At 32.4% G+C, this 15483-nt stretch overlaps 1 protein-coding gene and 1 long non-coding RNA gene across 3 annotated transcripts in view; both read right to left on the bottom strand.

Annotated features, from left to right (window-relative positions):
• LOC149476216 (uncharacterized) overlaps window positions 1-15483 on the bottom strand; it is a 263269-nt gene that overhangs the window by 125719 nt on the left and 122067 nt on the right. The window lies entirely within an intron of this gene.
• Window positions 1-15483, bottom strand: part of CycT (Cyclin T) — a 35037-nt gene that overhangs the window by 3524 nt on the left and 16030 nt on the right. The window contains exons 4-8 of one of the 2 annotated variants that reach the window (XM_089712172.1): window positions 8876-8984; window positions 7591-7727; window positions 7170-7323; window positions 6222-6338; window positions 4119-5422 (exon numbers count right to left, since the gene is read on the bottom strand). In XM_089712172.1, the coding sequence (XP_089568298.1) occupies window positions 4119-5422; window positions 6222-6338; window positions 7170-7323; window positions 7591-7727; window positions 8876-8984 (1821 nt within the window). Of the gene's footprint in view, window positions 1-3897; window positions 5423-6221; window positions 6339-7169; window positions 7324-7590; window positions 7728-8875; window positions 8985-15483 lie in introns of those variants that run through there. The other variant, XM_089712171.1, reaches the window with a different exon arrangement.

Genomic DNA, 15483 nt, shown 5'->3' with positions numbered 1-15483 from the left:
TCAAACTGAATAATGAAAGAACTTCAATAGAGTTATATTAAGAATAGAAAATGCTATAAAAAAGAAAACATTTGATACGCTCAGTGTTTAACAATATAGATTTGATCAAACCGCTTGCGTCATGCTTGTTGATCGTATGGATCCATCATTACTATTCCTTTTATTTACGGACATATTGTTTCAAAATTACAAGAAAGAGGACTAAATTTTCCTTATTATGTATTACTGAAGGTCAATTGAAGTATCGTAAATAATTAGTAACCGCAAGTAAAAATAATAATATTGAACAACATTCTTTTTAACTAAAAGTTTTTCCATAAAATATACGTGATGTAAGATATAATCATATGATATGAAACTTAACGTTTTTGACCGACGCTTATCTACTTTTTGTTACTAAAACTATCTCTTTCTTTAACATAAAAATACCATATATTAGAGAGAAACAGATATATGCACGAACGCTTGTAATACATCTCGCTCTAGCAAAGGTAATTATTAGGCGAGAGAAAGAGATAGCACTATAGAAAATTTAACTTAGTTCGAAATACTATAGTTTGAGCACTCACTCTCAGAAAAACCCCTATTTCTTGAGCAAGTAAATAAACTACAATTAAAAATTATTTAAAGCTTACATGGTAATGTGTTCTATATTTTATTATAGTAGAGCCAATTTAATAGGCAACATTTGACGTCTATCAATTTTATCTTCATAGGGTGGTAACCTGCTTAAAAACATCGATTAAAGTGAATTAATCGATACGGACTTGAAACATTTGTCAATCGAACTTGAAACACATGTCAATAATTTATGATAATTTTTATTCCCAAGTAATCAATGCATTCGATTCTAGATGTCAGATTTCGATTTTTAGAGTAACGTCTCTGGTATTTAAAAAGAAAAAAGGTTTATTGACACAAAATTGTAGCGACGTCAGTTCTTTAAATCAGAAATTGTTCATTATGTTTAGAATGGTTTATCAGTAAAATCAAGTCCTAAAATTACTTCTATCGGTCATTATTATTATAAATTAATATATCGTAATTGAAAAAAGTTAAACAAATGTGCAGTTCTAACAAAACGAAATATCATGTTATTCTATGTCGTGGTTACTAGGTTACGTTGTTGAATTTTGTTGAACTGTCAAATGTTGCCTATTAAAATGGCTCTACAATACTTTATATATAAATAAAGCTAACCTAATATTTACATAAAAATGTACACACATAGAAAAATATAGTTTCATATTTACATTTAGTAATGGCAGTATGAGCTTCGTAACAATAAAATGTACCTAGCTAGCATCTACATATATTATGTTTAGATAAACATATAAACAGATCGTTTTTTACATGTATTTAAATTCAATAACTTTTTTTAACTAAACTATTAAAAAAGCACCAACGTGTCGATAAAATTATTAAGTTTTGCTATTCAATGAAATAATTAGAATTTTGTGAACTAAGTAAAAATAACAGAAACTAATGATTAGTCGAAAATATAGAAATATTTTTTAAATTGGAATAAATTCTTAGTTATATGTATATTAATAATAAATATGCTATATAGATAATATATTATATATCCTAGTGTAAATAGACATCAAATATGTAATATATAGATATAATGATTATTATGTATATAGTAGAAGATCCGAACCTAAGTCGACCAACGACCAAAAATGTATATGTATATGGGCGTTTTTTTATTATAATTTTTAAGCTATTGCATAGCTTTTATCTCAGACTTTGAGCGCGGCGACCGAATGTAAAAATTCCGTAACGAAAAAACCTAACACCCCCCCCCCTCCTCCAACCGGCACAGCAATGCGATGCTATGCAATAGCTTCACTGCGGCAGTCCTCGAGTGCTACACGTATTTTTTTATTATCTCGATACTGTATTTTTTTTTATAATTAATTTAAAAATATCCTTCTCAAGATTTTTCCACCTAACACATTTTTAATAGACTAAATTGATTATATCGGTCTCATTCTATTATAACCCTGGTGAAGGTTGACTTGAGTTCGGATCTTATTAGACCAATATATAAACAATTTTATATTTATAATATTATATTATTAATATTAATATAGCTGGTAAAGGACAACAAGCAACATTCATACATTTAGAGTAATAAGAATATGGTATATAAATAACTAGTGTAATTCGATTATAGGAAAACTTCGATATTTTTGTAAATATTATAAAAAAGCGCTATTTTTATCATATATGGATAGAGTAAAATTTTAGCACAGAATAGAATAAATACAATTTTATGAAAATTTTGTAAAGATACGATTTTAGACTAAGGAGAAAAAACGTAAATGAAAATTTGATTTATGATAGAAATAACTCAATTTTATAAGTGATTTTTTACCCTGTATTATTTGTATGATTTTTAATAAATTTACAATAAGCAATAGTAAATTTTAGCCAATAGACATATTATTATAAACTAAAGAATAAAATAAATATCTCTATAGATAACAAGTATAGAATAAACGAAATAGTAAAAACATGATAGACTAAAAATCTAAAAAAATCTAGCAAATTCTATTTTCTAAAATGATATCATAAACAGGTCACAATCGGCCGAGACAAAAATATGCCTTTTCGTCAAATATTGATTTACTATTATTATATTTATAGTTCAACTAAAACATTGTATAAAAATTATTCTTATCATTATTTTATTTTGTTTTGTTTTTTGTTAATAACTTGTCTAACTATTAAATAGTAAAACTTGTGATTAGTTGAACTATATTAACATATGAATTTTCATCAAAAAATATTCTCTTGAACACGAAAAAATTTTTTTATTAGATTTTTTTTAACTTAAATTTGAGGAAAATTCATTTAACTACATCGTTGATAATTTATAAAATTCGGACTAAAGAGTATATTCATTGAATGGTCCGTCATAATCACTAGTTCAAATTGGTCTATTGTTTTTTATTCACTTAAGTACTGTAACTAATAAGTAATAACTTGTTTCTTCCTTCTGTTGTTCAAGAGGAACATATTTTAGAAAATTAATATAAAAAGAGAAATACCGAAAGACAATGTATTGAAGCTATTTTTTGGTATATTAACATGACAACCAATTTGAACTTGTGACTATAAGTTCTGGAACATTCGACAATTCCTTTTTCCTTGCGTTAAATATAAATAATATTATAAGTAAAAAGGTGTAAGGTTACCAACACATTGATACTTCAAACACGGCACACTAACGCACACACGTTTAGACATTAAAGTGATATGTTATTTAACTATCATGAGCAAAAAGCGAGCGAAGAAAAAATAATAAAATAACTGCCTCTGCATGATGTTTTAAAGCAGTATTATTTGTACTGTGAAAAAAGGATAGCGCTATATAGGTGGTATATTGCTGTCTCTTTTCTAAACCGGAAATAATACTGCTAGACATCATGGTTATCTAACTGTACTATTATTGAAAGCACATAATTCCTAGTGATTTTCAGTTTAACATCTTTTTATTTACGAAACCTTTATATATGAATTTAAAAGTAAATAATAGTGAACAGTAAATTGAGAATTTATTTCCTTCGAAACGTTTGATCGATTTTCACGAAATTTGCGGGTTTATTTGAAGTCTGAAAATCGGACAACATTATTTTACATACCCCTACACGATAAAAGTAATATTTGCAAAGGTAGTTTTAAGTTGATGGCAATCCTACTAATATTATTATAAATGATAAAGTTTGTTACTCTTTCACGCAAATACTACTGAATCCATTACAATGAAATTAAGCACACATATAGAGGGTAACTTGGATTAACACATAGGATAGGTTTTATCCCGGAAATCCCACGGGAACGGGAACTATGCGGGTTTTTCTTTCTGGCGAAAAAAGCATATTTCCTCAATTTCGTTATGAATTACACCTTTTTACTTATAATATTTATAATATTTACTCCGGCGGTGGCGGTGGAACAGCAGGCGGAGGCATCGAAGGCAATGGCGGATTCTGAAACATCGGGCTGAAGTAATACCCGTCCATGATGCCGTAGTACAATGGCGGCGGCGGTTGGACCATATAATACGGTAATGGCGGCCTGAAAGGGGGTGGTACATTCCAATTGCCTACCTTTGGTGTTTCGTGACGCGCCATCTTGTTCGCGGGCCCCACGTGCTCAACGTTCGACCGCTTTCTGGAAGCTTCTAGAACATCCTTTGATATCTTGATCTTGAGTCCTGCATTTCCGGGCGGTGGGGGCGGGACTGCCAATCTTTCTTTCGGTATCTTTATCTTTAGCCCGGGACTGGACAACTTTTCCCGGGGAATAGTTATTTTTATCCCGTCTTCCGCTACCGGGCTCGGTTCTGTCTTTTTCTCTTTATCCTTTTTGTGTTTTTTTCGCTCGTCCTTCGATTTGTCGCGGTCCTTGTGTTTGTGTTTTTCTTTCTTCTTTTTGTCCTTCTTGTGTTTGTGCGAATCGTCTGTAGCACTTGGATTTGATTGGTTGTTTTGCTCCAATTGAGGTATTTCTATTGGCGGATCTTTTTTAATTTCTACTGGCGATCTTTTTTCGGTTATTACCGAAATCGGCGCCGGTTTCGCTAGACTTTCCTTGAGTAGATTAGACACTAGGGTAGGATCTGTTTCTATGCCATTTAGCGGTCTATTCTCCGGTTTCCGCTGTTCCAATCTCGGCTGATCCATTCTTGTTTTAATTGCGTTTCCCCTTTGCGAATCCCGGACTACATTTTCGTATCCGGGCGTTTCGTCGATCTTTTTAACTACAGGTACTAATTCTGGCTCGGAGTTTGACGGCAACCTTTGTCTTTTTTGTTCCTTTGGCGACGTGAAAGGCGATAAAATGGCCGGCGGTTGCATTTCCCTCACCGCTGTTACGGGATCCGGTCTCTTTTTGGGACTTGGGGGTTTTTCCTGGGGGATGGGGGGCCGGGTTTCCGGTTTCGGCTTGGGGATGGGGGTTGGATTGGGAGGTTGGGGTCGTCTAGGTTGTGCCGCTGTGGATGCGGGGGTTACATTCTCTGGAGAGAACAGGGAAGGGGGTCGCGTTCTTTGCGGAATTTCTGACGGCTGAAGGGGTTGTGGGGGTTGTTGGGGGGGCTGTTGTGGGGGTTGGTTGGCTGTGGGAGGTCTGTGTCTGTCGGGCGGTTTGTGGTGGGGGGGTTTGTGCGGCCACGTGTGATGGGTTTTATGTTGACCCGAGGGTCTGTGGTGTGGAGGGGGTGGGTTAGGCCGGGAGGGTTGGGGGTTGCCGGGTTGCCGTTGCATCGCCTGTTGCCGTCTCTCTCTCTCCTCCCTCTCTCGCTTCTCTCTGTATAGATTGAAGTCTATTTTCTGCGGTGGCGGTTGGTTCGGTTGTGTAGCCGGTACATAACCGCCGGGCGGTTGTTGACGACGCCTCTCGCGTTCGTATTCTGTTAAAATATATAAATTGTATTATAGACTTGCCAGTTATAATACTTATATTGTATTATGACGAAAATTCTTGAACAAATAACTACATACAAGACTAATATAATAATTACTACTAATAAAATGACGAAAATTCTTTCACATACTTTTCATATATTTATAAAGTCATGATTTTTTTATTTGTTTTAAATAACACGCCAACATAACCCCGTACAAAATAATATACAATACATAATTGAAGAAATTGTAGAATGTATCAAGTAACAAATCAAAATCCTATATAACCTATATTACTTAAAAAAACATTATTATAGAAAGGCATGACAAGAAAAGGCATTCGTTTCACCTGATGTTTAGTTGTCACGACTGCCCATTAACACGTAAATAACACTTAGGGTCGATATTTCAATGCTTGGTTAAAACTTATCCGTCCCAATAAAGTATTACACGATAATATTAAAATGTCACGTAAACTGTCAAATACGGACAATTAGAAAACGTTTTATCTTATATATAAAATTCTCGTGTCACAATGTTAGTCTGCATACTCCTCCGAAACGGGTGGACCGATTCTCATGAAATTTTCTGTGCATATCGGGTAAGTCTGAGAATCGGCCAACATCTATTTTTCATATGTACCACGGGCGAAGCCGGGGCGGACCGCTAGTAAATTTATAAACGTTAAAATGGTAATTTTATACATTATTCGACGAATAAGTTGTATCCAAGGATTGAAAAATCAGCCCTAAAACAACAATTTTACAATAAAACATTACAACATTACATATTAAAAAAACTCACCCTTATCAAAACTCTTATCAATCTCATCGCTATTGGCAAGCGTGTGCTCTTGTTTCTTTCTATCGAAGGGAGACGCCATTGAGTTGGACGGGTGCGGTGCGCTTGGTGAACTGCCGCCTTTCAATTTATAATAAAGAATCAATAATAAATCTTATAATCTTCTGTATAAATAAAAATGAATCGACATATGTGTTGTTAAGCGCAACTCGAGAATGGCTCGACCAATTCTGCAAATTTTTTAACCTTTTTGTCAAGGTATAAGGAGAGAATGCATAAAAATTACAAAAACTGAAAAATTAGGGCAGAACATCGACTGCTAAGGCATCTAGTAATAAATAATTAATTAATAGAGGAAAAAGAAAACATGAACATGTAAACTATTGTTTAAATAAATTATATCCATCATGGCTAGTTCATTTTATTTTCAATATGTAAATAAATTTATTTTTACCTACTTTATTAGATTTTATTGTAGAAATTAAGTGTAACAACACGTTTTAGACGTTAAACTATTGTAACTTTAAACTTATGCATACAAAAGTTTAATAATTTGTTTTTCTTCTAAATTACAATTCAAGGGATTTTTTTTATCGCTAGTGCCTACTAAATACTAACATTCAGGTTTTTAATAAATTAACGTTATAATTTTCTATTCAATAAAAGCTATATATTTTATTCAGCTATAAAACTAAAATCAAAAATTCTCATTGAGTGGCTCTACCGATTTGGCTCCACTTTTTAGCTTTTTTTTATCATAGTTTTAATTTTGAATTTACTTTACATTTATTGTTTTGTTTGAAATAGTACTGTATTATTCTAATTGTATTGTTAGCTAATCGTGTTTTTTTTTAATTTTGGTGAGTCAAATAAATAATCATTTATCTTTATTGTGTTTCATTTATCACAAGTCAACTAAACTCTTAATAAAATAATAAAAAAAAAACTCACTCGTATTGGACATAGTCATCATTTTCTTCTTAAGCCTCGAGGGACACTTGTCGAATATATGCAAGAATTCCGCAGTCAACCGTTCCAATTGATCCGTTGTCACCGTGCGATCCACATACGAGAACCAGTGGCGGCCTTCGTGCGATTGTGGTATCTGTGAAATAACAACTTTATAATTAACTATCTGTGCTCCGCGGTTTCGCCCGCAGTGCTCCGCTCCTGTTGGTCTTAGCGTTATGATATATAATTGCCTATAGCCTTCCTCAATAAATGGGCTATCTAACACCGAAAGAATTTTTCAAATCGGATCTGTAGTTCCCGAGATTAGCGTGTTCAAACAAACAAATTATTCAGCTTTATAATATTAGTATAGATGTACAACAAATAATAAATAAATAAAACAACTAAATATTCAACTAACCTGCCAATTACTCCATTTCGAGGCTAAATGTATGCAAAAACAAGCGACCACCGTCGGTCTATACTGCAAGCACATTGTCGTCAAATGCAAACTATTCGACGCCATGAAGTAAGACGTTTGAGCCAAATCCTTTGGCGCTGTAAAGAGAAATTTGCACAATTAATACATAAATTAGAAAGAAAAATGCAAAGTAATTGCAAAGTATGGGATGCATGCTCATAATGAAATGAAGGGGATTATTTTTAAATTAATAGATCATTCGGTTTCATTATTATTTTTTGTTTTCTATAACTGATGAAGTATTTAATTTGTTATAAAAGCAACATGCATTAAAAGAAACAACAAAAACTGCTTATAATTATATTTTATTGACTGACTTTTTTCGATTTAGTATGAAATTTGACTATACGGTCAAGTCAATTATTATTTTTTACCACAATTTCTAATAAAAACGAAGGAATTTAAAATTCTAATCTTCTATGTGACGTCATGAAGCCTACTTCATTTATATATTCATTTATTATAGGGTACTTAAAATGATTGCATGATGAGGTAGGTGTGAAAAATGCTATATTACATAGTAATATTGTACATACCTTAGTCACATAAATACTTTTGACCGCACTGGCTTGGCTTTTTTATCGGGACTGGGCAAAACGATTTGGTGTGTGACTTCCATTTTTTATTTTATTGAGAAACATATCAGACAAACCTGTGCGAAACTCTCGGTATTTCGGGAACAATCTTATTCTAGATATTATAATATATAGGATAGCTTCTATGGTAATATTCTACGATATAAGAAATTCACTTCAATAAAGTATTTAAACAAAAAATTGAATTTGTTTACAAATCAAGCATTAACGAAATGTATAGAAAATACTTTAGATATAAAATCACGAAAGGATATAGGATCAGAGACATACCGTCAATCGAAATACTTAAATATTTACTATTTATTTACTAAGTTTTTATTTATTTATATTGAAAAAATGCCACAACGGGCAGACAAGTAAAGAATAAAAAACGAAAATATTACACATCCGATTTCATATGTAGAAAAATAAACACCAAAACCCCGCCCAAATTAAAAAAAAAGCACATGCATTCAAAAAAATGGAAGTCACGTGTGTCATTGAAAAAAAAAACATGGCGGACCACATCGTTTTCCCGCCCGCACAACATCGCGACGTTGCCAGTACGGCGCGGAGTCGCCAACACGCGGTGTGCGGTGTTGCCGCGCCGCGTTACGCTACTTTCGATACCGTACGGGAGCACGTCTCACCTTTCACAAGGTGACATGTCCGTACGACATGCGTGTGCGGGTGGTCGATAGCCACATCGAAACCTAACGTCTGTAGCAGTACATTCTCGTTGAATACCAGGTCCTGAGCCTGCAATGGAAGTTTTCAGCTACAATTCCATAAAAACTTCCAACTCATTATTTACTCGTCGCTAAAAAAAGAGCGTGTGTGCCGAGCACATGTGTCAGAAGTGAAACTTCTTTGGCAAGATTCAAAGATACCAAAATCGTCGCCTTCACGACGTGACGGTATTGGTATTACGCGACCTTGAAATTTTACTCTAAACGCGCCTAAAGAAGTTTCACTTCAAAAAATAGCCTATGCTACTCGGTGCAGATGTAGCTTTCCAATCAATTAAATTACAGAAAAAAGTATAGATAGGTTACCAACACAACATTCGATCTTCAAAAGCGGCATATGAAATACGAATGCACAGAATTTAGACAAAGTGAGATGGCATGATTAAAATATCGTGAGCGAAAACGAGACAAAAAAAATAGGCTTATTGGCCACATTTTGACGTGCCACTCATGGAACGCTTATAACCTATCTACACCTTTTTTGCTTATAATATCATTGTTTCTAATGGTAAACGAATTGCAAATCGATCGAGTCGTTATTAAGTAAAATTGTAACAAACAAAATATCAAAAACTCTTTCTCCTGTATAAAATTATCATAGTTTAGAAAACTGAGAAATTGTTTATGGTCATTATTATAAATTGTTAATTATCATAAATGTGAGGTAAAAACATTATAAACATGATCTTAACGATCATTTAAATTCATTCATCTTATTATGTACGTGTTAAGGTGATTGCAACGATCTGTTCCCAGCCAATATCCCGCTAGATGGCGCTGAATTCTACATTTCTAGTTTATTTGAGTTTTTGCGTAATTGGAATAGTCATCAAACCTAGGAATAGTCATGGCGGTTACTGAATATTATATTTTATTGAAATATGTTATATCATTGCCTTAAAATCCACCCAATTCGGTAAAATTATGCGTTTTAACATCTGTCATTGCATACAGGGTCGTTTACACACACAGACGTATACAAAAATGATAAAGATTTAACTCTAGATGGCGTGAATGTAAAGCGCGTCACACACGGTGAAGATACTACCTATAATATTTTATCTAATCTAGTAATATTTTATATTACAGTATCTTAAGGTATCCGGTATCAGCGTTCTGACCATCATTTTTCTTTTTTCGCTGTAGAACCGCCATCCTGTTACAAATGACCCACAAAGGAGAATGACCACGGGTGGTATCGGTAAAATTTTAGTTGTGCCACGTATTCGTTATATTGTTAATTCCTATTTGTATTTATAATGATCATATGTATCAATATTAAGTCTTAATTAAACCGGATAAATTGAAATAATAGTAAAAGTAAAAGTTTTTCTTTTGAAACATGTATGACTACGTATGGAATCGGTAAAATACTAGTAGTGTCACGTGTTCGTGATCTTGTTAATTCCTATTTGTATTTATAATGATCATATTTATCACTATTAAGTTGTAATTATACCGAATAAATAGAAATAAAAGTAAAAGTTTTGTTTTGACACATACCTATATCTATCTCTCTTGCAAACGTCATATGTCATAGTTTCTATTTGAAATGTCAAATGAATGTGTTCGACGCATTGTTCGATGTTATTTTGAAATAATGTTTAAATTACGATTTACTTTTCACATTTGTCTTGTAAATTAAAATATTACCTATGTAATAAATGTAAAACTTAACGTTCATCGTTAGTTTAAACTCGATTAAGTAGTTTTTTGAAGTGTTGAATAAAACTATTGTTTTATTTTTATTGTCGCGAACTGCGGCTTATTTACATAAAAACTTTAATCATATCTAAAAGTACTAACATCAAGCTTTAAATTGAGCTATATTTCATCTTGACACAATAAGTTTGATTGCGATACCAAGTGCCATAGTCACTTGGGCAATCTCCTGTGGTTTTCATTTTTCTGTATGGGTAGACAAAACTTCAAAACGCCACCTGCTACGGTTTATATTATTATGAACGATTAGCTTTCCGCCCGCATTTTCAAAAAAAAACCCGTATAGTTCCCGTTCCCGTGGGGTTTCCGGGATAAAACCTATTCAATGTGTCCAAGTTACGTTCTATATGTGTGCTAAATTTCATTGTAATCGGTTCAGTAGTATTTGCGTGAAACACACACATACACATCCTCACAAACTTTCGCATTAGTAGGAAGTAGGATTGTTATAAAAATAAAAGTTATATTTGTTGGCGTAAACTATTTTATTGTAATTTTGGGAAATAAATAATGTCAAAATTGATTTCCTACAATAAAACGCAGTTTTATTTTATTACCTACATTACACTATTGTTTTTTTTTTATCAAAACATGTATTTGAAGTAGCAAATATGATATTATGCTGATCCAAGCATTTTCACTCAAAACTAATATCACTAATGATTTGTAAAAGTAAATTATTTCAAAATACATTTCATAACCAACAAGTAAGAATAATTATTCATACAACAACAAATCAAAAACACTATTTACTATGGAAAAAAAACCAGGAAGGTGAAAAACATATTTACGATTTCGATGCACTCGACTTTTAGTAAAATAATAGGTAAAAATATTATTATGGTTTTGATCACAGACATATCTGTGGTTTTGATTTTAGCTACTAGTATCAGAAAGCTGCGTGTTCAATGCACGTCGGGGTCCCACAACTGTGGAGGAAGGAAGGTAGAATACCTCCATCGAATAAGTGAAGTTTCTCGACATACTCGATTTGCCGGCCGGCCTCAATGAAGATTGTCCGAAAGTTGTATTATATGTGCTCTGTAACGAAAAAATTTCGCTAGCGCGATTCAGAGTGAGGTGTCGTACAATATACCTAATGAAGTTTTTCATCTTTTTATTTTACTGCAAATACAAAATAAAAATTAAACAATGGTAATGTAAATTCTAAACAAACTACTACCAAAATACAATTAGAACAAAAATCATTTGACTTGTTTATTTCACCCAGAGGCCAGAGGCGGCTCGTGACAAAATTGTATAGGTGTTCACTTGAAATAAAACAACGAAAATACAATAGCGTTCGGGATGATTTATTACAAAAAAATGAGCACCACATTTTATAAATGTCTATAACACTAAAAATTACAAAGTACAGGCTATTTCAAAACGAATTCAATGACTAGGTATCAATAATTAGTAAATCACCGAATTTGCATTCGCGAGCGTAGGTATCCATAGTGTTTGTCACTGACGGTCACTGACCTCTATAACTTATAGTTATAGAGGTCAGTGGTGTTTGTTGTGTAAACATGTATGTATTTGAGTAGTTAGTAGCATATTATATTCTGAATTTCTGATCCATGCCTATTCACTCAAAACTAATAACACTAATGATTTGTAACAGTAAATTATTTCAATAGGTAGGTATTTGAACATTTCCCAACAAGACGTAAGAATAATTATTCGTAGGTATACAAGATACAATAACAAATCTAATACACTATTTATTATTTTATTATTTACTAGCGGTCCGCCCCGGCTTCGCCCGTGGTACATGTTTACGTTTTCTCTCCATAAAAGTTCTTGATTTCATTGTCACGCGCTATGATTTGCGCGCGGATTTTCTTGTGTTGTGAATTTATTTTTGTATTATTATTATTTTTTATTTTATTTTTATTTTATTGATTCAAATAAAATATTTCACTAGTATGCATTTGAGACTACCTATATTGTATTATGTATAATTTATCGTAGGTATAGTTATTCTTATAACGCAGTTATATTTTCGGTGGGACAATTTGACCCGTGATTTTTCTGAAATATCACCACGTTGCAAATCACATCAATCATACACACGTATGACGAAAGTATAGTGGCTATAATTGACTCATCAGTTCATCACTGAAACCAGTGATAAATCAGTATAATATCATATTTTATTGTGTTTGAATATTTTTTAAACAACGATATATACAATATTATTATAAATCGGTAAACTACCAAAGTACTTCCGAATTTTCAGACAGACAAACAAGTAGTTTGAACACGCAGTTTTCTTATACTAGTAGCAAAAATCAAAACCATAATATTATGTTTACCTACTATATTTTACTAAAAGTCGAGTGCGTCGAAATCGTAAATAATAATATGTTTTTCACCTTCCTGGTTATTTTCCCATAGTAAATAGTGTTTTAGGTTTGTTGTTGTAGGTAGGAATAATAATAATTATTCTTACATGTTGGTTATGAAATGTATATTGAAATAATTTACTTTTACAAATCATTAGTGATATAAGTTTTGAGTGAAAATGCTTGGATCAGCATAATATTATATGGTACTTCAAATACATGTTTTGATAAAAAAAACAATAGTGTAATAAAATAAAACTGCGTTTTATTGTAATCAATGTTGACAATTTTAAATTCCAAAATTATTGATCAATAAAATAGTTTACACCAACAAATATAACTTTTATTTTTATAACAATCGTTCATAATATAAACCGTAGCAGGTGGCGTTTTGAAGTTCTGTCTACTCATACAGAAAAATGGAAAACTTGTTTTTTTTGTAAACAATTTATTACTCATGTTGTTTGGCAACTCGAAGCGTGGTCGTCCGTCGTAGGTACTTTTGTTCGGCGTCGCGTCGTCGTCCGCGTCGGCTTGATATAAAACATTCTTGATTTCATTGACACGCGCTATGATTTGCGCGCGGAATTTCTTGTGTTGTGAATTTATTTTTGTATGCTATGCATTTTAATTGAATCAAATTGCAATATTTCTCTAGTATGCATTTGAGACTATATTGTAATAATTGATCGTGGGTAGGTATAGTAATTAATTATTCTAATAACGCAATTATATTTTCGGTGGGATTCAAAACAAAAAATTGGCCCGTGATTTTTATGAAATTTCACCACATTGCAAATTATATATTATACAATTACAATTACAATTATTATAAATCGGTAAACTATCAAAGTAATTACAAACTTGCAAAATATGCTTTTCCGAATTTTCAGACAGACACACAATTTTATTAGTTTGTTTTAGCAAAGTAGGTACCTATACCTATACGCTTACGTCGCGCGTCGCGTCGTCGAAAACGGTGCGCCCAGAAACAAACATACCTAATTCAGTTACAATCCTTTTTTTGTTCCGTAATTTATTGTATTTATTCTAATACGATTTTTTTTATTCGTCGGCCAGTTCTACTAGGTATAAAAAGATAAAATTGAAATATAATTATTGTAGCGACAGCCATATTATGTTACTATGTTTTCGTAAATATGTTTTTCACCTTCCTGGTTATTTTCACATAATCTTATCTTATATATAAAAATGAATCGCAAAATGTGTTGGTAAGCGCATAACTCGAGAACGGCTGAACCGATTTCGATCATTCTTTTTTTATTATATTCCTTGAAGTACGAGGATGGTTTTTATGTAGAGAAAACGTAAATATTATGTACCACGGGCGAAGCCGGGGCGGACCGCTAGTATATATATATAAATGAATCGCAAAATGTGTTGGTAAGCGCATAACTCGAGAACGGCTGAACCGATTTCGATAATTCTTTTTTTATTATATTCCTTGAAGTACGAGGATGGTTCTTATGTAGAGAAAACGTAAACATGTACCACGGGCGAAGCCGGGGCGGACCGCTAGTCTAATATAAAAATGAATCGCAAAATGTGTTGGTAAGCGCATAACTCGAGAACGGCTGAACCGATTTCGATAATTCTTTTTTTATTATATCCCTTGAAGTACGAGGATGGTTCTTATAGCTAGAGAGCTAGTTAGTTTAGTTTTAGTGCAGTGGCAGTGTAAATGTTGTTGTTGAGGTTATGTAAATTTAACACTTTAGTTAACTACCAAGATATAAAGAAATGAGGATAGGACACAATAACTATTGGTTGAGGTATTTATAAACTCATAATATACTTTTAAAAAAATCACGTTTTAATAAATTTCTAGAATTAAATTAGAACAGCTGATTCAAAATAGCCTAAAAAATCTTAATAATAATAATTACGCTTCACAGCAAGAAGAAATGTACCATATGTACCCGCACAAAGTCGATATTGTTTTGCCTACCGTTCGACTCAATGGCTAGGGTTGTAACTACCTATAATAATTATTACCAAACTAATAAACCGAGTGATGCGAAATAACCATAATTCTTTTAGAGTTTGATAAAATGATCAGGCAGGTATTTTCTTTAATCCTCTGAATTCTCGGTTACTAAATTGTATCGTTGAAATTATTCTTAATCGCGTAAATTTAATAAATAATCATATGGAAAACACTTTTCATTTGTTTTTTTACTTTCACGCCCAACTACTATACAATAATTACGTTGTTTCGGTATTTTGACGAGAAAACGCAGGAAACATCCGTTGTATCATTTTAGATAGATTGTATATTTTGTATCTGTAGAATTGAAATCAAAGCTATGTATATGTTGTCTCCATTCTTTTCTTATCGGATTGTTGATCCCAATGCGAATGCGTCACTTAAATTTTATAAAAGACAATTAAGAACATCAAAAATAAAGTGATACG

The sequence above is a fragment of the Colias philodice genome, chromosome 28 (genome assembly GCF_061535455.1).
Source record: "Colias philodice isolate Cphi_HAF_F1 chromosome 28, ilColPhil1 Martin Lab GWU primary, whole genome shotgun sequence".
Taxonomy (NCBI): Eukaryota; Metazoa; Arthropoda; class Insecta; order Lepidoptera; family Pieridae; genus Colias; species Colias philodice.
This window is presented reverse-complemented; position numbering and strand designations above follow the sequence as displayed.